The sequence below is a fragment of the Ipomoea nil genome, unplaced genomic scaffold (genome assembly GCF_001879475.1).
Source record: "Ipomoea nil cultivar Tokyo-kokei standard unplaced genomic scaffold, Asagao_1.1 scaffold0869, whole genome shotgun sequence".
Taxonomy (NCBI): Eukaryota; Viridiplantae; Streptophyta; class Magnoliopsida; order Solanales; family Convolvulaceae; genus Ipomoea; species Ipomoea nil.
The window spans coordinates 697,661-719,873 of NW_017617297.1; the positions used below are offsets into that span (position 1 = coordinate 697,661).

General features: G+C 36.2%; 2 protein-coding genes across 4 annotated transcripts; both read right to left on the reverse strand.

Annotated features, from left to right (window-relative positions):
* Nucleotides 1–1,215: 1,215 nt before the first annotated feature.
* On the reverse strand, nt 1,216–6,098 carry LOC109178792 (ubiquitin carboxyl-terminal hydrolase 22). The gene is made up of 3 exons (XM_019328354.1): nt 4,874–6,098; nt 4,311–4,435; nt 1,216–2,649 (listed from the first exon to the last, which is right to left on the reverse strand). Exons 1-3 carry the CDS (start codon nt 5,827–5,829, stop codon nt 1,883–1,885), a joined length of 1,848 nt encoding a protein of 615 aa, XP_019183899.1. The 5' UTR covers nt 5,830–6,098; the 3' UTR covers nt 1,216–1,882.
* Nucleotides 6,099–16,739: 10,641 nt separating this feature from the next.
* On the reverse strand, nt 16,740–20,446 carry LOC109178727 (monogalactosyldiacylglycerol synthase 2, chloroplastic). Of its 3 annotated transcripts, none has more exons than XM_019328266.1 (9): nt 19,858–20,446; nt 19,278–19,450; nt 18,958–19,119; nt 18,735–18,876; nt 18,410–18,634; nt 18,264–18,326; nt 18,114–18,188; nt 17,778–18,042; nt 16,740–16,989 (listed from the first exon to the last, which is right to left on the reverse strand). In XM_019328266.1, exons 1-8 carry the CDS (start codon nt 20,116–20,118, stop codon nt 17,782–17,784), a joined length of 1,362 nt encoding a protein of 453 aa, XP_019183811.1. In that variant the 5' UTR covers nt 20,119–20,446; the 3' UTR covers nt 16,740–16,989; nt 17,778–17,781. The 3 variants fall into 3 exon arrangements, with proteins under 3 accessions (XP_019183811.1, XP_019183812.1, XP_019183810.1); XM_019328267.1 differs by lacking the exon at nt 16,740–16,989 and adding an exon at nt 17,600–17,618; XM_019328265.1 differs by lacking the exon at nt 16,740–16,989 and having other exon boundaries at nt 17,657–18,042.
* Between the last annotated feature and the right edge of the window lie 1,767 nt (nt 20,447–22,213).

The window sequence follows — 22,213 nt, forward strand, 5'->3', positions numbered from 1 at the left end:
AGAAACTATACGGTAAACCAATCGGGCGTAATCCGCAGCAAGCTAATCGGGAAGAATTGCAAGGAATTTTTTTTTACTTCTAGAACCCGACGACCCTCGCAAATTCAAGGAGTAGGGGAGTCGTGATGGGTAAATACGCACAAGGACTATTCCATGAGGTCACCTAGCCAGTCCTTTATAACCACTGGCCCAACGGAACTAGATCACTTGTGACCAATTGTACCGCTCGTATTGACATGCCTCGTGATAGGTGAAGATGTTCTCGGATCACCCCAACGAAGCACCACCCGACCGGTCCGCCGTAAGTCAACTGGTCGGTCTACGGGGCAACATACTCTGCAAGATGGAAAGTTTAGCTTACATTACAAGTAAAGGAAGCCACTTACACTTGCAGGGGCGGCGACGGGCAACTTGCAGGAATAACAGCTTTGTCACCTCGAACAGTCAACCTACATGTAGCTGGAAGCGACCTTTTGACCAAGCCAACAAGAACGCACCACATTAGGCCACTTGCATCTGGAGCAGCCAACAAGAATGCGCCACATCAGGCCACTTGCATCTGGAGCATTAAATGCGTAGACCGACCTATTTAGTATAAATAGAGGGGTCTCCCTCTCACTTGTCATATTCAGTAATATGTAACATCACACCACTTGTGATTTACTCTACATTGCAATCTACTTCACTTGTAATCAATCGTTACTTGTAATACATCGTAGTCTCAGACCGCTCAGTCGTCACCCAGTAGATCGACCGTACAACGTAGTCTCAGACCGCTCAATCGTCACCCAGTAGATCGACCGACCAACCTAATCGCCACAACGTACGTATTCATAACAGGTGGACCATTTACGTTATCACTTAGTATTTATCTTAAAAATTAAAATTAATCCAATTGAACCTTAATATAATCGTATTTGAAATGAGACTTTCCCAAGTCCTATTTGAAATTAGACTTTCCAAAGAGTACTGCATACACATAGTTCAACTCATGCTTCTTTTCATTCTTATTCTTAGAAATAAAAAGCTGCTATGACAGGCGCACCATAAAATACTAAAGAGCTTACCAGAACAAGTATGCTTACAACATGATTCAATCTCCACTGAAAATGTAGTGCAGATATGTTGATGTGATTAGACAACATAAATGTACAATCTCTATGGGATATGCAGTATAAATTAGTAGATATATACAGTTAATGAACCACATAAAGATAAGCAATCTCATCATGTGGTGCACAATGGTTAATTTTTCATTCACCAAAGAGATCAGCACAGAAATCTGAAATTGGAGTGCCATTAAAAACAAATTTTGGGTTAGGTGGCTCATCAAATTCAACACCACAAGTCCCAGCAAGCACACTGAATCCTGATTTCATGATGGGGAGAAAACCAACAATGCAACTAAAAAGTATATCTTTAGTCAGCCATGTATGAATGAATGCATGAGGGAGGAACTAGAAGGGTTTCTTTCAGGTGTTACCCTTTTCCTTTTTGTATTTTCCCCCCTCTTTTTAAATGTTGGGGGGTGACAAATGAATTAAAAAGGAATCAAATCAAGTTCCCTGCATTGTTTCTATGCAAGGAATCAGTATTTCTTCAGCTCTTCTCATCAAAATTTCCCAGAGGTTAGGGAGTTTGACCTTGAAAATTCAGGTTTTGCATTGGACTCCAGCCGAGAATAAGCCATCACCATCCGATACTGCCAAGAAACAGAAAGAAAAGCTTTAGTCTTTCACCATATGTGGTCGTGCCCAAAGCTAACGATTTCACAGGACTCGGCTTTGATAAGCACTCCTCTGTTACGCGCCAACAGTGATTTCAGTTTTATCCAGTGCAGGGGTGCATTATCGCAAAATTCTCTGCTCCTGCATGTCTTGTGCTAGACCTCTTGTTTTTCACTTGCCTTGTAGTAAAGCATTTTCTGCACATAGAACATCATATATCCCTGTGCGGCTCTCACTATACTTTCACTTACCTGCGTAATCCATGCATCATCACATTTGTACCATTGATTACTTAACCTCAAATAAGTCACATAATGGCCAGCATCAAGTTTACCATTATGTGTGATGACAGCAAACAATTCAAACTCTGATGACAATTCACTGGAAGCATCTTCTTCGTCCCCGTCAAAGGAGAAAAGTCTGTTTCCAAACCGGTTCCTTAATATAGAGGAAGAGAGATAAGGTGCCATGTCCAAGGAAAAAGGAAACTGCAGATAGCGGTCAATCTTTCTGGACATTTTCCGAATATGGGAGTGCTCAAATCTTTTGATATGGAAACAGGATACCAAGGGCAGTTTTCTTATGGACATCTGTTTAAGAGACTCCTGACTAACTTGACACTGTTGGCAGAAAAATTTTTGGTCAGAACCTAATTTCTCAGGTCTTGTAAAACGGTCTAAACATCCCACCAATGTAGAAATTCCACTATTGCTAGAATTCACTAAGTCTGCTTGTCTATAGTTTGAGTGATGAGATTTTGTGGACGTCATCTTCCCAGAAGTCCCTTGGTTTGGTTCCAAATCCAATGAGATGTCAACACATGGATCATATGTTGTAGAAGTGAAGCCACAAGCTGTACACATGACATCAGACCGTAAGATTCCAGAGAACACTTTGTGAGCAATACAACAGTTTCCACTGCCTGCATTAGAGAATAACTCCAATTATATTTGACATAACAATAAAAATGTTAATGTTTGCAGCATATATGTATTGAAACATTTTTTAAAATTGAAAACCGGAATTTATAATCATGTTTTAATGATTCAAAACAAATATGCATGACAAATTTAAACCAAACAAGAAACTTTTGGGCAAAAATATTGCTCCTAAGACACATAATAGGAAGACATTATTTTAAGCTCATTCAGTATGTAACAAGGCAATACCTAACATGGTATAGCAATGTATTATTTTTGTTATTTACTCAATTAGACAATAGAAAAATAAGGGTAACCTCATCTCAACTGTATGTACTACCATACTGGCAAGAGAGAATTGAAGTGACACATTTACCTACAATGAAGAGTTTGCAGCTCAAAATGATAACCTATTAACATAAGGTAGAGCTACAAAGAGATTCCCAAAAGATTTAACAATTCTCCTGAAGAACCTGAAGGTAACCAAAGTCTTTAATTTTCCAAAAATGCTATGCCATAAAGGAATTACAAAAGGATATAGCCACCAATCAACCTAGCAGAGGCTGGAAACTTCAAACTCTCTTCAACCTTTGAGATCAGCTGTCTCGAAGTGAAGACCCTAAAAATGGTAGAACTCGAAATAAGCAGAGGTGATGTCGCACGAGAAAGATCCTAGGCCTAATTACTAACCAATTAGACAAAAAAATTGAGACTTACTGAAGAAGATGGAAGCTTGCAGTTTGAGAAATAGTCCTAAATCTGTTATCTGTGAACACTTGCCAATTCATCAATGCCTAGGTCAAAGGAGGGACCTAAACTCACAGCCTGCAGTTAAATGCGCTAATCAATTGACAACAAGATCCAGTTGCCATGATTCAGTGAGATGCTAGTATACAATGACAAACAAACAGATCCTAAACTATGCAGGACATGTCGGTCAGGGCTCCCAGCCCTTCCACTACAACCAGACATAAAGCATATGGAGTATTTTAATTCTATGCTTAACAAGACAAATCAATAATTATCTAAGAATCTTAAGCGTCTAATTCTATCATCATCCTATTCCAAGTTTGGGGTTAAGACTCCGTCACTATGTGCTACAGCATAGTAAAATTTATTTTTCTGATTCTATATTCCCATTAGAAATAGTTGCATAACAGCAATGGTAAGTGATTTCAATTACCATGTTTTGTTTTGCAACTTTCTTCCAAAGTAGTTGGATAATCAACACAACACATTAAAGAACCATATTTCACTTCAATGCCATAACAAATATTCTTACAAAACAGATCATTCATGTGACACATATAAACACAGATAGTCAGATACACAACATTAACTAATTTTATTTTCTCAAGAAAAAAGAACTTAATACTATGAGTCCTAAATTCAAGAGTTTAGCACCTGGATGATTTAACTAACAAAGCATCTGCTTTTCCAGCAAAAATGAAAGATGGTAAATTTGATGGTTAAATGACTTAAATCCCATGATCTCCATATAGCATAAATCTACACAGAATTGAGAAACCTCTTTACAGAAAGATTAGCTCTTTTTAGGCCTACAATTACTAAGGCACTAAAAGCACTTCAAAGTTCAAACTATACATGGAAAAAGACATTAGGTGTAAGAACTACATTATGGTTTGAACAATCACCAAACTACCTGAATTCTGAGGCTTGCACTTGTCATTCTGCAACCTCTCATGAAGTGCATCAAGCATGGAAATGAAAAATTCATGGGCATCCTGCTGTTCATAACTTGCAAGGTTATTTGCATGCTGCCACCAGCTGTAATAAAAATAAAAATAAAACGTAAAGCCACCAAAAACACAATTTGCGTGAAGCTAATCAAAACCTTGCAAAGACCAATTTCTTAAAATTTCAAATTTAAAATACAGAGAGAGAGAGACAACTTCTTTGTCACTTCAGAGACCCAAAAAAAAAAAAAAAAAATCACATGCAAACTAAGCAATATCTCAGGGAGGACAGTCCAAAAAACATTTAAAACTAAATATTTTCACTGTGACACAGTAAAGATGTGATAGTTACATCACAACTGAAAAGTTAGTATTGCCCTAACTCGATTTAAGTTATGATCAGAATGGATACCCTATTATACACCTTTCACCAAAAGCTACAAAAAAATGCAGATCACTGGATCTATTGTTCATAGCCACTTCATAAACTCCACAATGAACACAAAAGACAGCCCAAATCAATGCAGACCTGTACAAGAACTTTGCAGGGCTATATGGAGCTTGCTCCCCAGAAAAAACAGCAGAGAACATCGCATCCAAATCACAAGCTAAACACAGTTTCACATTTTTATTACTATCTTCTTTCGATCTTGTGGTGATACTCCTATTTTTCTGCTGGCAAAAATATCTGTTATGCTTATCACTCAGAAAATAGTTCCTCAGTGGTGGTGTGTGCATCAATGCTTGCAATACAGAGTTCATAAAGCACGTATTGCCTAGATTGTTCAGGCCTCTCAATCCCCAGGGACGGTCTGGTGACTCGGATTCGTTTCCGTTTCCGGTTTGAGTCGATAACGGCATCGAGTTTTCTACAATCAGGACTTGCTCTTTCAGATCGGGCGACCAGGGTTTGTAATCAACGCGCCGCCGCTTTCTTAAGCTCTCCTGTGGCGGCGGCGGCTGCTGGTGGGTGGATCCGATCATGGCGGCCTCCGTTTGCGCTAGGACCACAGCCGCGTCAAAATCCAAATCATACACCTGGTCCCGGCACGAGCAGCAGAAGAGCTCAGCGCGATCGACGTCAACAGAGACGTGGTGAGACGACTCCGCCGCGTGCGGCGGCGCGTGCAGATGGCAGAACACAGCGGCGCAAGTGACGCAAGCGTAGAGCCGCGGCCCAGCCAGCCCGCACGCTCCGCATCTGACGACCTCATTCGTCGGCTCGCGGCGGATGGACGCCCTCCCCAGAGGCCTCACCCTCAGACACGCCCGTAGATTCTGGAACGGGTTGGGCACAAATTTCGATCGGAGCATAGGCAAATGCGGACACTTAGCATTGCTAGGGCTGCAAACCGCCAACGACTTGATTCCCGTCTGATTGCCGAACCGATGGGCATCTGGGTCCGGATTCCCGGATTGGGTCCGATCCAGAATGGATCGCGGGATTTGATAGCTATGATTTCCCGAGCTAGCTGATGATGACATTGATGTGGCTGGGAATGCGAAACCCAGATCAAGTTTATCCACCCAACTAGGTATCAGATTGACTACAAAAAGATCGAATCAAATGAATGGGAACACGAATAGCAACTTGATGGATTGATGGATGAATGGATCAAAGAGAGATATTTATGGCAAACGGCTGAGTGAAACACTGAAACTCTGAAAGAATTACGATACAGAAACAGAGAAGCAAAACTAGAAAGGGAAAGAGGGTACTGGATTTTGGATTTAATATTTATTGCTAATTACACATAATTTATATCATAAATAATATTTATATTTAGGAACTAATTAAATTCCCCGTGTGAGCATGATACAATTTTATTGTGTAACTCTTCTCATTGTTCTGTTTTTTTTTAATAGTCTCACACGAATAGCTCAATTGATTTCTGAGTGACAGATTGTAAGCAAGAACGTAAAATTAAACTCTACTAGTCACAGATAGGAGTTTCACCCTCTTGGGAGTGACTTCTTATGGGCATTAGACACTAATACTCCCCCACCTAATAGATCGCAATGTGAGAGTTTCACCCTCTTGTAAGGGTGGCTCGGGACATTAGGCACTAGTCTTCTCACCTAATGAGTCATTGTGCCACTGTAATTTATTCATCCACAATCTTGTCAAGTTGGAGTGTAGAGGTCCCTGGGATGAGGGATTTCGCCTTTTGTTGGCAAGACTTTCTCCATAATTTTATTATGAAGTAAAATTTATCCATATTATATCACAATTTATTGTATTAACTATTATTTTAATAAGATATAAATGGTTCAAAAATTAAACTTATAAATCTTAGTGTTAGTGTAAATACAAAGAATACGGCCCTAACTTGAAGCCATATGCTGAGTTTAAACGTGCATGGTGGATTGGAAAGTAATGTAAAGGTAGACGTTGACAAGGATTTCAAAGGTCCTTACTACCCGATCAATAACTGTCTAACACATTCCTTTGAAGATCACTTCTAAGTTTAGAACCTCAACTTTAGATGATTACAGAGGTATGCTCGATTGAGATGACACTTCCATGGTTGTTCACTATACTCTATTAAGGAAAGTCTGTGATTCCTTTGGACTCCTTCATATGATAAATCCTCTAATTCTACAATATGATCCCAACCATGGTTATGCCTAATGATCATAGGTTGATCACTTTGTTCTTTGTTCTTGATAGGTCATGCCCGGTTAAACAAGCCACCATAGATAGATGTGTTTCAATAGTAGTGAGATATAGGGGTTCGTCAAGATTTAAAGCCAACTTCACATAAAGATCTAAGATCTTATGCCTATTTCCATTAAAAAAAATAGAAGAAGAAATACTTCTTCGAGAACTTAGAATGAGGTTAGCTTTGTCACCTAATGGCACACCCAAGGTTACGAAGGTTTCCAATCCTCAATGGTCTGCTAACTTAGATTTGGAGGTTGTAGCATTGCAGTCTTTGAAGCTGGATGGCGTAGATGGCATCATTCCTAAGGTTTTATATGATATAAACTTGGGTGATGACTAACCTGGTTTTCCTGGAAAATCATAACTCTTTTCAATGAGAAAGGTCTAGTAGTTAATGAGTTGGTAGCCTTGAAGAATGATAGACCTATTATCTTAAAGCGCGTTCGTACTGAGTGTTATGGTAGTATCATTTCTAGTTGAGATGATCTTCAATTTCTCAACAAATGAAGATGCCCTAAAGATCTTCTTTGATGCGCTTGGGGCCAATTCTTCCATTAATGAAAAGTTTCAAGAGGACAAGGTTAAGGTCACCTTTCAGGGCATGAAAATGATGCAAAAGACAATTTACGAGCAAATGGAAATTGCATGCCCTAAATTCAAGATTGAAGATTGGGGGCTTCTAGAAGAGCTTGGGGATTCTAATGGGGAAGCCAAAGATCAAGTTGGAACACCTCCTTTTGATGTTGTTGATCAAGCATAATGTTGTCACACTAACTTGTGTTAGTTGACTTATTGATTTGAATTGATTATCCCATACTTAGGTTGATAGTTTCAAACTAATGAATTTCGTAAATCTCATTGACTTAACTTGTTTTTAGCATTTTTAAGTAGACTTTAATTGTAACTTCTTTTCTCCTTTATGATCTTGAGTTTTGAACTATTGTCTTATTGTGATTCGTTGCTTATATAATAATTATATATAATAATTTAGTTCTTATATCATTTTCCTATCAATTGTAGTTCCCTTTATTTATTTCCAAGTAGTTTGTAATAATCTCGTTTATAATCATCTCAATCAATTCCATGGTGTACATTACCAACACACTCAATCTTCAAATATACATAGAATCATTATCTTATAGTAAATTACCAAAATGGTCCATCGACTAAAGCGAAAGTACCAAATTGGTCCTCTTCTTTTTTCTTTTTTCTTTTTTTTTTTTTAAATAAAAGATAGCTAAGGTATGAAGCCTAGAAGTCCTTTGTAGGTCAAGCTGCCTACTTCATTTTTTTTTTTTTTCTTTTTTGAAATCAAATATAGCTAAGGTATGAAGCCTGGAAGTCCTTTGTAGGTCAACCTCTGATTTTTAGTAACCATATTTTTCAACCGGTTTTTAGTAAAGTTCTAAACCAATTAAACCGGTTCAAATCAGAAAAATAACAAAAGAAAAATATGAAGAGACAAAAATGCACTTACTAAAAATAGGAAAAGTCATAGAAGTACTAAAAGTGTCCAAAAAATAATAGTTTGGGATGTTAAATGACAAAAACGGTAGTCTGAGACTAAATTTGAAATTGCCACAAAAAATAAGGGACTTCTGGTGGAATTAACTCTAATTATAATTTAGTGGTGTTGTAATAAGACTACAATGTTTGTAAAATAAAATTTAATAGTAGGTCTCACTGTAATAAAACTATTGTATGTATAATATCAAATGAAACTGTAGTTGTGCTGATATAAAACTACAATGTATATAAAATGAAACTGAATATGTTATAGAAACAGAACTAATTACGCCGAAACGGGTGCTATTTCTCTTCGTTAAAAGAAATGACACCATTTTAGACCATGATTCATACTAAAATTTGCTAGAGCCATGACCCCATCAATTATTATTATATTATACAAAATCAATAAAAGTAACCAAAAAAAAAAGTATCACGATTCAATCTATTTAATTAATTAACCGGAGGGGGGAGACTGGGGGAGTGGGGTTCACTCACATTTCAGCTAACCTACATTGACTGATCCAGTGATTGGTTTACAATCTGGAAAAAAAAAAAAAAAAAAAAAAAACCAACAGTCCAACACCATATTTCAACTATTGATTGGAAGATGGACAAGACATTGGCTTTTCTTTGAGGTAGCAAATTAAGTAAGATTATTCATCATGATTTCAATTCATCAAAAGTCACTAACAACCATGAAAGTTGTAAATAAACATAAAATTATCACAATTATTTTCAATTAATTAAGGGGATTAAGACAGCACATGATATATACTTAATCACACTTTAATTGGTAGATTCTTCAATTCCTGCTAGCAACGATACAATTTCCTTGTTCTTGTTTGCAGCTTCAAGGTAAGAATTGAATTTACATAGATGCAAATCTTTCTTCTTCTACATTCTCAAAAAAAAAAAAAAAACTTTCTTCTTCTACCAAATAAGGTATCTGCATCAAATCCCAACGACAAAAGGTTCAAGTGTTTTCATCCTATTCTAAACAATTACAGTTTTTAAACATTGCAAAAAACAATGGCCCTATTTGGTAAAAAATTGGCCTATAGGCCAATTTTGGCCTATTTGACCACTATTAATTGTTTGATTTAGTTAAAATATCAATATAAATGTTTGGTTAATTAGCTTTTTGCAACTTCAAAAGGCTAAAATTCAAAAAGCTACTCCAAGCAACTTTTTCAATTAGCTTTTTGAAAAAAGAAATTATACCAAACAGCTATCAGCTAACAGCTAATTTACCAAACACTTTTCTACAATCAGCTAATGTTATCAACTATTTATACCCTCTAATTAACACAATCAGCTAACAGCTAACAGCCATTTTACCAAACAGGGCCAATGTCTATTTCTTAAAAGCATAGCAATGTCTATTCTATGCCTTCATTTGCAACAGTTTTATCTCCTAAAAGACAACGAATCAATAATAAGTCTTTGCTTTTTGGTGACATTTAAACTACAAAAACCAGTAAAAATGACTCTAGTAAAAGGTGTACAGTACTGTATTTCTTAGCAGAATAAAGTTTCATGGGAAAGAAAAGGGCACCTACAATTCCTTCAATTCCTCATCTACAAGACTAGAATAATGCTACACCTGCAAACAAAACATTAATGAAATTTCGTTTGCAAAAAAAAAAAAACATTAATGAAATTTCTGCAAAGAAAATTGGGTATTATATTGGACCACCCCATAATACCAAAATCTGAAAAGCTGCAGAAAAGATAGAGTTTTTTTTTTTTTTTTTTTTTTTGGTCAATTTTGGTACATTGCATTTTCAGCTTTTGGCAGTTTCACCCCATTTGCAAAAGAAAAATGCTACATTTACTCCTATTTTGTACTTTCACACACAAAATTTTTGATATAGACACTTGTATTAGGATTCACATGAAAAAATTAATTTATAAGAATTCGTCACATTAGAGAGTACAATTTAAGGAGTAGGATTAAGGAGTAGATGTAGTAGAACCATTTGCAAAAAGAAAATAGTACTTGGACTCTCTAATTTTACTTTCAATTTTCACTCTCTCACTTTTGATGTTGATATTTTCTTTGGGATATACAGAAGATAACTTATTAATGGTTGCCCGTCAAGGAATAAAAAGTAATGGAGTAGAAATTGAGAGTCTATAACCTGGAGGGTGTGGTTGAGTGGAAGGGACTCATCCATTCTTAACCAAAGGTCAATGGTTTGATTCTTAGCTTTGAGAATGGAACAACCTTAAATCTCCAGGCCAGTTGTCCCATCCAAAAGAGGTGCCTACAATTCAACAAGGGGATTAATCACTGTGTGACAGTGAAAACCATGGGTATACTCAAAAGAAAAAAAAAATAAAAAAAAATTAGAGTCTATGTAGTAAAACTTTTTGCAAAAGTTGCTAATTGGCATCCCATTTTATACAAACTAGGTGAACATTTATGATTTTTTCCCTCTATTACTAATCACAAATTGGGCAAAGTGGTAAAGAATGAGAGCAAAAAAACACCCATCTTTTGTCCTCAATCTTTTCACTTAGACCATTTTTCCCTCCCTACTTCATTAGCATTTACAGAAGTTAATAATTGGATTAACGAAAATTTTGTGTAAAAAAAAAAAAAAAAAAAAAAAAAACAAACAAACAGAAACACTGAAGTGGAGGTGTTTGGTTGGATGGAAAATATTTTTCAAGAAAAATATAGTTTTATGTTGTTTGGTTCATTGAAAAATGAATTCTTTGCAAAGGGGTGAGATTTTGTTTTTTCGTAAGGCTTGGAAGAAAAATAACATGACGAGAAGTTTCTTAATTACATAGGTACCTATTTATTCATTAATCTTTTTAGGGCATATTGATTTTGATATTCATTATTCCTTACACTTCTAAACCCAACCAAATAAAGAATATATATTCCCAGTAATTTCTTATTTTTTTTTCCACTAACCAAACAATGTAATTCATTTTTTTTGAATTTATTTTCCATGAAATTTCAATTTCATTTTCCTTCAAGGGTGTGTTTGGAAACCTGGAAAATGAGTTCTGGAAATCATTTTCCAAGTTTCCATTGTTTGGATGTGCTTGGAAAATCAAGTCAACGGAAATTATTTTCCGTTGACTTTGGAAAATAAGCTTGTTTTGGAGGAAAATGACTTCCCCTTTTTTTGGGGGGAAGTCATTTTCCAACTTTTACACCAACATCACACCACCACCAACATCATCAACACCATACCACCACCATCACCGCCACTACTGCCGCCGCCACCACCACTATATCACCGCCACCACCGCCACCACACCACCACCACTACCACCACCAACACCATACCACCGCAACCACTACCACCACCAACACCATACCACCACCACCACCACCGCTGCCACTACCACCACCACCGTACCATCGTTACCGCCACCACCACCACCATAGCACCGCCACCACACCACCATCACTACCACCACCGTCGTCACCACTACCACCACCATACCAACGCAACCACCGTCGCCGCCACCACCACCACTACCACCATCGCCGCCGCCGCCGCCACCACCACCATAACACCTCAACCACCGTCGCCGCCGCCACCACCACCATACCACCGCCACCGCCACCACCACCACCATCACACCACCGCCACCACCACCACACCACCACCACTACCACCATCATCGCCGCCACTACCACCACCATACCACCGCAACCACCGTCACCGCCACCACCACCGCCGCCGCCGCCACCACCACCATACCATCGCAACCACCGCCACCACCATCACACCACCGCCGCCGCCGCCGCCACCACCACCATACCACCGCAACCACACCACCACCACTACCACCGCCACCACCACCATACCACTACAACTACCGTCGTCGCCGCCACCACCACCACCATACCACCGCCACCGCCACCACCACCATACCACCGCAACCGCCACCACACCACCACCACCGACGCCGCCACCACCACGACCATACCACCGCCGCCGCCGCCGCCACCACCACCACCATACTACCGCAACCACCATCGTCGCCGCCACCACCACCACCATACCACCGCCACCACACCATCACCACCACCACCACTGCTACCACCGTCATACCACCACCAGTTATTATTGTTATTATTATTATTATTATTATTATTATTATTATTATTATATAACAAATAACACCACTACCACTACACCATCACCACCACCACCACCACAATATTTTTGATATATTATTAGTTATTTTTTATTATATTTAAAATTATTATTATATTATTATACATGTTGTAATATTTTAAATAAAATAATTAAAATATTTAATTATACAATTCTATTCATTTTCCAGAAAATGAACCAAACACACAAAAACAGTTTTCCAGAATGCAACCAAACACTGGAAAGGAAAATGTTTTCTGAAAAATGACTTATTTTCCAGAAAACATTTTCCAGAAGTCATTTTCCTGCTTTCCAAACGGACCCCAAATTTTTTCCAACAAACCAAACGCGAAATAATGGAGGTAAGATGGGATTTAAAATGACAAAATCTCAAAGAAAAATGCTGCAAGACAATTCAATAAAACACGACTGGTAAGATACAATTTGAATAAGAAAACAAAAATTTCAAGACTTCAAACTTCAACTCCTTTCTTACTTTCTTGGTGGTGACTACATTCGCAAATTATGCTGTGGAAACGTGTTTACCTTGCGCATGGTGAACACAGGGATAGATCCATAATTTCTATGTTTAGATTCATAATTTTTGTTTTTCATTTGTTGTTAACGACGTTTCTCTCTTCGCAATCGCATTATTTCGTCTTCGCAGTACAGATATTATGAATCTACAGTACATAAATTATGAATCTACAGTATAGAAATTATGAATCTACAGTACAAATGTTATGAATCTACAGTATAAAAATTATGAATCTACAGTTTAGAAATTATGGATCTATCCCGTGTTCACCATGCGCATGGTGAACACTATTCCACAGCATAACTATTGGACTACATTGTATTGGGCCTTACTGATGCTTTTAAAGTACTTTATACTTATTATTAGCCTCTTCTTGAAGCCCAATGCATTAAAATCTAATTGGTACACCATGGTTCAAAACTATTAGCTAATAATAGGTGTGTCAATGTGGGTCGGCCCGCCTCATTAGACCCATTCCATTGTAGACTTTTTGCGGGTCAGATCGCGAAGTTTGTGGACTACGATTATGCAACCCTAACCCGCCTCATTTTTGGGCCTAACTTCAACAAAAATTATTATTTTATTATTTTATATTCAAATAATTTGACCTAAATAATATTAAATTTTTTCATGTTTAAAAATTAAATAAATTTACCAAGCACTTTGTGCTCAGATTACATGTAGTGACCTCTTCCATGTGGAAGGTCATGTGGCATTCAAAATTTTAGTGTAGCATCTTAATTAGGTATAACTTGTTTTAACATGCTATAGGGGTAAAAATGTTTTAATTGTATTATTTTTTAAAGCTCAATAACATATTTGAGCTTTTTAGAGTTTAGCTTAATTTTATTTTTTATACAATATGAATGGCTTATTTGTGTCTTATGCCATTATATTTTTCTAATGTAACTTTGCTACGAATAATGCTAGGATAGTGTTTCAAAAAAAAAAAAAAAAAAAAGGCTAGGATACTTTAATTTTATAATCAGGATAAAGTGAATTTCATTAACTTAAATCAGATAATAAGGCATTACAAATGATAAAAGGATGGTTAAAAAACCACTCCGAAAAATCAGCCGAAGAAAAAAAAAAAATTATAATGAGGTTGTGATTTTTTATTATTTTTATTTTTAATGTTTTTGCTCACTAATGGGCCCAGCAGGCCTGTGACGGCAGCAGGCCCTTGATGTGGATTTTTTTTTTTTTTTTTTTTTTTTTTTTGTGGCTTTCTTTTTTCATGTTGGCCTGCACTCTGCAGGCATTCAAAGGATAAAAGCTTGCAAAGCCTTACAAAAAGCTGCGACATGGGAGTCTTTTGTCTTTTTTTACTTTTTAATTTTTAATTATTAATTTATTATTATTATTATTGGATGTGAGTTTCTTGAAGAAAATGTAAACCAAATAGTGAATAAATTGTAAATGTGATGATATTATTTATATTTTTATATTTTTAAAAAATATTTACATCACGAATAATTTTATTTATTTTTTAATGTAATATAATTGAAATTTCTTTAATTTTAATGATTTCAGTGTCTTAAAATTTGCAATTTGTTTAAGAGTAGAGATAGAACCCTTTTTTTCATTTTTTCTTTTTTTACTTTTTATCATTTTATAATAATTTTAAATATTAATAATAGTATTATTATATTATATTTTTGGGATGAGTTTGAAATTTCATGGATGTAAAAAAAATGTTGAATTGCGATTATAATTAGATGGTAGTAAGACCAATTTATTTTTAAAAGAGAGTGTTGTGGGGATAAATTTCCTCCTAAAAAGTTGAATCTCCAACTCCAGACTCCCCATACTCCGGCTCGACAGAGTATGTGAGATGAAGTAAATTACAGTAACTTATTGACTCAGTAGACATGAGTATGTGGGATGAAGTAAATTACGGTACATAACCAAATGTTGTCAGTAGACATGAGTTGTTTGGTAATTTAATGTTAGTTGATTGGCTTAGATGGTATGACTAGTTGATAACATTAGTTGATTGTAGAAAGATGTTTGGTAAATTAGTTGTTAGTTGATAGCTGCGCTGTTTGATATAATTTTTTTTTCTCAAAAAGCTAATTGAAAAATTTACTTTGAGCAGCTTTTTGAATTTTTGCATTTTGGAGTTACAAAAAGCTAATTAACCAAACACTTATATTAATTTTTTAACCAAGTCAAACAGCTAATAGTGGTTAAATAAGCCAAAATTGGTTGATAAGCTAACTATTTTACCAAACAGGGCCAATTAACTTTTTAAATAGATTATAATCTTTTTTGTGTTTGAGTTTTAGACAAATCCTATCTCAAGAATTAGGATTCATTTGGTTCATGAAAAATATTTGAGGGAAAATGGAATTAAAATTTCATGGAAAAGCAATTACTAGAAAAATTGATTCAATTGTTTAGTTGGTGGAAAAAAATTACTGAAAATATTGATTTCATTGTTTCGTTAGATTTGGAATTGTAAGGTACCTCTACACAATAACAATGATAATAAAAATAAGAATAAATCACAAAAATAAAATAATTATGTTAGCTCACTTTTTATTTCCATATCATCCCTTACAAATTTCCTTATAACTAAGGAAAACTTTTTCTCCATGAATCAAAAGGAAAAAAACATCTCATTTTCATCAAATTTAATTAAAAAAATTTCTTATAAAAAGTTTTTCATGCAAGCAAACACTTCATAATTGGTATGCTTGATATGACTATGTCTCCTATAGGCATGATGTATGAGAGTGTGATCCATAGACTAAGTGAAGGGAGGAACATGCATCAATAATTTAGAATTGACAATGAGGCAGACAAGTTATCAATATTGTTAAATAATTGATAATTATTTATTTTTATTATCATATATTCTTGTCCAGCATACAATAAATGTCATACTATTTGAGGGGTGTATTCATTAATAACTTTTGTTGATTTTTAAAATGATGAATTTTAATTTAATAAATATTTGGTGACTGTACTATTGAATTTATCTAAATTTTTATAAATTTTGTAAGAGTTTATAAATGCTTATACCGGCGTCGTGGATGGCCTTAGCTAGGATATCTTGTTGCAAAAAAAAAAAAAAAAAAAAATACTAATGTAACGAAGAATACTACTCGCTAATAATGGCTATAACTTAATTGGGTACAATGATTTGCAACTTGCTTCCTTTCATGGCGACTTTTTCACATCTTTCTTAAAGAAGTGAATCCTTAAGGGCATCAATTATGTCATCCACAATCTTAATAGCATATTCCCAAACACTAAACGCAGGTATTAAAATTTATGCTACATCTTTAATTCTTATAACAAAATTTATTTTAATTATCTCATTGGTTTATACTAAGATATGTTAATTTCAAATAGTTTATATATAAGATGTCTTGAAATCAATTTCCTTTATACGCTAAAAAAAAATGAAAAATTGTGTGCGCGTATTTGTATATATAAGAGTGGAGTATTATCCTTAATAAACAACCACCACCACCAAACTAAGAGAAAGACTACGATGTCAAATGTCAATCAATATCATACATCTTGTACTTGGTGCAAAGCTTTAAAGTTTTAAAAAGACATTAAATTTGTATAAGATATTATAGGGACAATGTCACAATAGTACCTGGTACAAGTTCAGTATATTTGCTATTCATTTTAGGGTGGTAAGGGCATCCCCAATTGTGATTTTTGAGGAAGCCAAGCTTATGTGGAGGAGAGAAGGCGATCAGAGAGAAGATTTGGGTGCACACGGCAAGCACTTGATTTTTGATAGTGAAGTGGGTCCCACCACAGCACAACAACAGCGCCATTTGTGCCTGTGAGGCGCAACACAGCACCCAACCGGGAGCGTGCAGTTAATGAGTAATTATGGATTTGAAAATGCACAGAAATACAATAAGAAAATTAAAAAAAAAAAAAAAATCATTGATTGGTACGTGGAATACAAGGTAAGTTTGTTATTCGTGGAAGCCAAGTGCGGAAAAGGAAATGCAAGAATAGATAATGTTGTTTAGGTAAAAGACAAAGTTGAGAAAACTAAGGTAGAAAGGAACATTTTGCTTCTAAGCCTAACATCCTTGTAAACAATTCTCAGGTAATGTATGACAAGTGTAGCAAGCAATATAGACCACTTCTTACATAAGTTATCTAAGAAATGGAAGCTATGGATGTCATTGTCTTGGTGACGTTTTTGGCAAGAAAGTGAAGTCTCAAAGACAAGTAAATATTACCAAGTTGACATAAATATTAGATGAGAAGAGGTAATTCTAACCAAGTTGGACAGGCTATTGACTTAGTAATTACAAGATTACAAGTTCAACTCCCAGTGAAAGCAACCTATTAGCCTTCTTGATTTGAGCTGATTAGTTATGAGCAACTTAAACTGGTTTACTTCAGTTTGATTCTTTTGCCGGCTAGGGTGGATTTACCCTCGTCACCCAAAATACTAGACGAGGAAAAAAACAAAAAAATGTAATTAAGATGGAGTTTGTCTACAAAAGATTTATAGCAAGCCATAGGGGCCAAAGAATGAGAAGAACAAATGCTACAATTTTGTACATAACATAACATCCTAGTACAACAAACCTTAATTAGTCCAACATACCTAATTAAATTAAGCTTGAGAATGATGATGTGAACATGTAAGGAATGTCTGCAAGAGGGCCCCTTTGAGATGCAAGATCATGAATGTCCTTCACAATATCAAACACGGCATTTGGTTGCGCGAGTTTGAGCGCATTCTCAGACATCGTTTTGAGGTCGTTGGTTTTGGTACTAAACCAGTCCGCTACGATTCTAGCTGTCTCCTTGGGGCTTCGGGTGAAAACACCCGCACCATTCTCAACTACATACGGTACATTCCCCTTTTCCTGTGGATGTGAAGGGAAATCAGCAATAGTATTGCTGGAAATGGTAAATGAAACATGGAAAGTTCACTAACTTGGCCGGGAATATAATCGTTGAGAATAATGGGAAGTCCTCGGATTAATGCTTCTGCAATTGTGCCCGGTCCAGCCTAAAAGGGCACATAAATTCGCCATTGTCAAGTACAAATCGATTGGTAAAGTAATCGGGGAGCCATAACGCATACCTTTGTGATAATGCAGTCACAAGCTGCCATCCATTTTTCCATTTGTTTCTCGAAGCCTTTAACCTATGTAAGAGTGGAAGAGATCGATGTGGCGATTAAGGATCTAATTTGAGTATTAATGAAACAGTTGAGGCAAAATGAGCAACCTTAATAGGAATGTCCCATTCGAGCTCTCGTAATGAGGCAGCAAGGGCTTCATTGCGCCCGCAAATGACAACCATTTGTCCAATCGGCCTCCCGTGTTCTTTATCAAACAGAGCTTCCTCGAGAGCTTCTGCAGTTTTCTTCACCGGGCCCATCCCTTCGCCTCCCCCCATCAGCAAAACCGCTGGCAATGTTGGATCTAGCTCTAGTTCTAATCTTAGCTCGTTCTATGAAGCATCACAATCGAAAAACCAATAAGAAACAAGGTCAAATAGAGAATAAACCCCGGGGGGTCAAGCAAGAAATTAAACAAAAATTGACATTCACCTTAGAGAGAACTGCACGACAGAAAGAGGGCCGAATAGGCAACCCAAAGACACGCGTTTGAGATTCTTCTAAGCCATCTAGCAAAGCCCTCTTCGCTACCTCCTCCGAGGGACAATACAGCCGGTTCACACCAGGGTGAAACCTAAACATAAATCCAGTTTTGCTTATTAGACTTATAACGCAACCGAACAAAAAAACATTAATGTAGAAAATAACAATTTACCATGTGCGATGACAAGAATTGAGATCTGTAATGACAGTGACAAATATTACTTTCTTCTTTAATCCTTGCCATTTCAGAACCAACAATGGAATGTGTTGCATAAGAGGATGAACACTAATGATAATGTCCGGCTTATACTCCATTAGCCCAGCCTCTACCTCCCTATAAGATTTCATCGAAATTCATCATATAAGGAAAACATTGAAAACATTTGACCCACACATGCTATAAATCTAAAACATAGTAACAAATCAACAAAGGATGTTGGATAGACTACGCATAAAAGCAAAAAGGCGAGATTGAACAAGAAGTTTATTTACTTTGCATAGTAGGCAGCAATGGCAGCAAGGTAAACAGAATGAATCCACCGGGGCGATGTACTGTGAAACGCAACCTTCCAAAGCTGCACGTGATTAATAAAGAACTTGTACTGCTGCTCCATGTTGTTCAATGGCCAGCCAGTGTATTCCTTCCAAACATCCTTCACAAAAACCTGCGAAAATAAAACATAAGACAATATCGAATTTTAAAACAACATATCATTACATATTGAAAAAACATTATGAAATGAAACAAAAACTCAAAACAGATGACATTATCATACTAACTAGCTGGAGAAAACCATAAACTTTAGCATTAAAGACTAATATAATCAATCTAGATTCCTGAGCCAAGATTTGTCTGAACATCACCATATATCAATTCTATTCTAAGTTGTGTTAACTAACCGGTCCAGGGCTATAAATTCCTACTTGCAAAAGTTTAATCTTTGAATAAAAAGATTACAGATTTATAGGAATATATAAAGGTAATGCTTCAGAAATGCAATGCGAGGCAGACTAGAAAGTAGAAAACAAATAAAATATAAAGTAGCAAACATAGAAGAAATTTCAACCTTACCCTGTATTCATCACCAAATTCCAGCTTAAAGGCATCACGAATCGCCTCCGCCGAAGCACGGTGGCCGCCGCCGGTGTCACTCATGAGAATCAACACATTCTTGGTCCTCTCAGCTCCAATCTGCACCATTTCCATGGTATCATCTTCTTCCTGAACGTCATACTTGCGCCTCTTCTGGCTGTCGCTGCCAAAGCCATAAACCCCAACTCTCTCCAACACCGTGTGTATCGATTTTCGAGGCGAATTCACTCTAACCACCATTTCCCAACACACAGAAATAACTTAATGTGTATATATACAAAGTTACGAACTTTTTTAAAAAAATATGTATATTCCAATGTACACCCCAGCATGAAACACAACACTAGATCTCAAGAACCATGTAGAAACAAACACCCTTTAGCTGCCGGAAAGTGGGTTTTCCGGCGTTTGTCAGTAAGGTTGAAGAATGTTTGGTAAACCCTCTGAGGAAGAAGACAATCTGAGCCAGAGAAGGGTCTGAGTTCGAGGAAAGATTTGGAGGTTTTTCCTGTTATAAGAGACGGGAGGGGCAGATTATACTGGGAATTATACCATCATTAAGAGCTTTAATTTGGTGACTAAGTAGACAGGAAGTTGTGGCCGTTGGATTAGCATTTTTGTGCCGGAAACACGGAATGTTCGAATGGGTAGATTCGAATCTTCTTACAGGGCAATTAATGTAGGAGCCCACATTAATAATAGTTGATGTGGAATTGTTTTACTAATTTATTTGATTGATGGTGCCCTTAATGGAATTACAACACCCAATAAACTTAACAAATAAACAAGTTATAAATAACTAAAGAATTCGCTTCCCATCTTATTACTAATATACTCACACAAAAACTTTATTCTTACCTTATTATTTTCCCACCCAATTACAATGTCTTTCCTTCCCAATTCTTTTCTCCCAACTAAACACCCTTAAAAAGCTTGCTACCTTTTGTAATTAGACAAAATGCAAATCTTTTTCATTCACTTTTGATTAATATATTTCTTTATTTAAAAATTTTAAAAGAAAATGGAAGAAATTTAATTTAATTATTTCCCCCCCACCCACATATATATGCACAAAATAAAGGGCAGCATGCACCAATATATATATATATATACACACACACACACACTAATATATAGAGGATTGTGCGGATAAATATTGAGCACACAACAAATTAGTTTCAGGCACACAAATTAATAAACAATGGCACACGACATTTCTGTCCACATCATGTTTCGAATCCATACTATATTAATTAATAAACTTATGCACACGACATATAAACTATGTCACACGACTACATTAGGCCATGCACACGACATACACACTAATGGCACACGACATATTTGTCCTTACAATCCTCTATATATAATAGGGTTGTCCTCATTTGAACTCAACTCTCTCTCTCTCTCTCTCTCTCTCTCTCTCTCTATATATATATATATATATATATATATATATATATATATATATATATGTGTGTGTGTGTGTGTGTGTGTGTGTGTGTGTGTGTGTGTGTGGGTTCTCAAGATTAACGTCCAGAATTAACAAGAATTAAAAAAAAATATGGTGAAAATTTGGTTTTTTTTTGCATTTAGATCAAATTTAAGGTGCGTGGTTTTTGTGTTGTGTGCTTAAAGTGCGTCAGTTGTTTAAAACTTAAGTGCGTCAGTGTAAAGCTTTAGGTGCATGGTTTTCCTTCTTAAAGTGTGTGAGTTTCCATCTTAAGGTGTGTGGTTTGTGTGTTTAAGGTGCGTCAGTTGTTGAAACTTAAGGTGCGTCAGTTGTTGAAACTTAAGGTGCGTAGTTTTTCTTCTTAAGGTGCGGCGGTCTAAAATTTTATGTGTGTGGTTTTCCTTCTTTAAGGTGCGTTATTTATCTTCTTAAGGTGCGCCAATTTTACAGTTTTTTTTTCATTCAACAGTACATTGATTTTTTTCAGTTTTGGTTCCCAAGTTCAAAATGATCTAATTCAAAAGAAAGAAAGAAAAAATGATAGCAATATAATAACAAATAGTAGAGTTGTTATCTTTTAGAGTAAACATAAGAAGATGGGTGCATTTGAGGACGCATGTTTAAAAAAAAAAAAAAAAAATCAATAATTTGAGCCTTTGATCTAAATTTGATCAGATCAACAGTTCATATCTAAACCCATTTTAATTTTCACCTAAGAGCATCTCCGCGCCAGAATCCGGATCCCATGAGGTCACTTAGATGGATGAGATGATGAGGCCTCATCTCATCCATTAAATCATTGCATATCAAAGGGTGAGATTGAAAGAGTTTTATTATCCATTTAAGGTAGTAGACTATGCATAAGGGTGAATATGTAATTGT

Bases quoted from the DNA above. Each gene is read 5' to 3' on its own strand.
- LOC109178792 (XM_019328354.1), bottom strand. From the start codon at position 5,829: ATGTCATCATCAGCTAGCTCGGGAAATCATAGCTATCAAATCCCGCGA. The intron at 4,436-4,873 runs GTCTGCATTGAT...TTTTTATTACAG, and splicing joins CCTGCAAAGTTCTTGTACAG to CTGGTGGCAGCATGCAAATA. The intron at 2,650-4,310 runs GTAGTTTGGTGA...TCTCTAATGCAG, and splicing joins GTGCAAGCCTCAGAATTCAG to GCAGTGGAAACTGTTGTATT.
- LOC109178727 (XM_019328266.1), bottom strand. From the start codon at position 20,118: ATGGTGGTTAGAGTGAATTCGCCTCGAAAATCGATACACACGGTGTTG. The intron at 19,120-19,277 runs GTAAATAAACTT...GAAATCTTATAG, and splicing joins ATTGCTGCCTACTATGCAAA to GGAGGTAGAGGCTGGGCTAA. The intron at 18,635-18,734 runs GTGAATGTCAAT...GATGCTTCATAG, and splicing joins GTCGTGCAGTTCTCTCTAAG to AACGAGCTAAGATTAGAACT.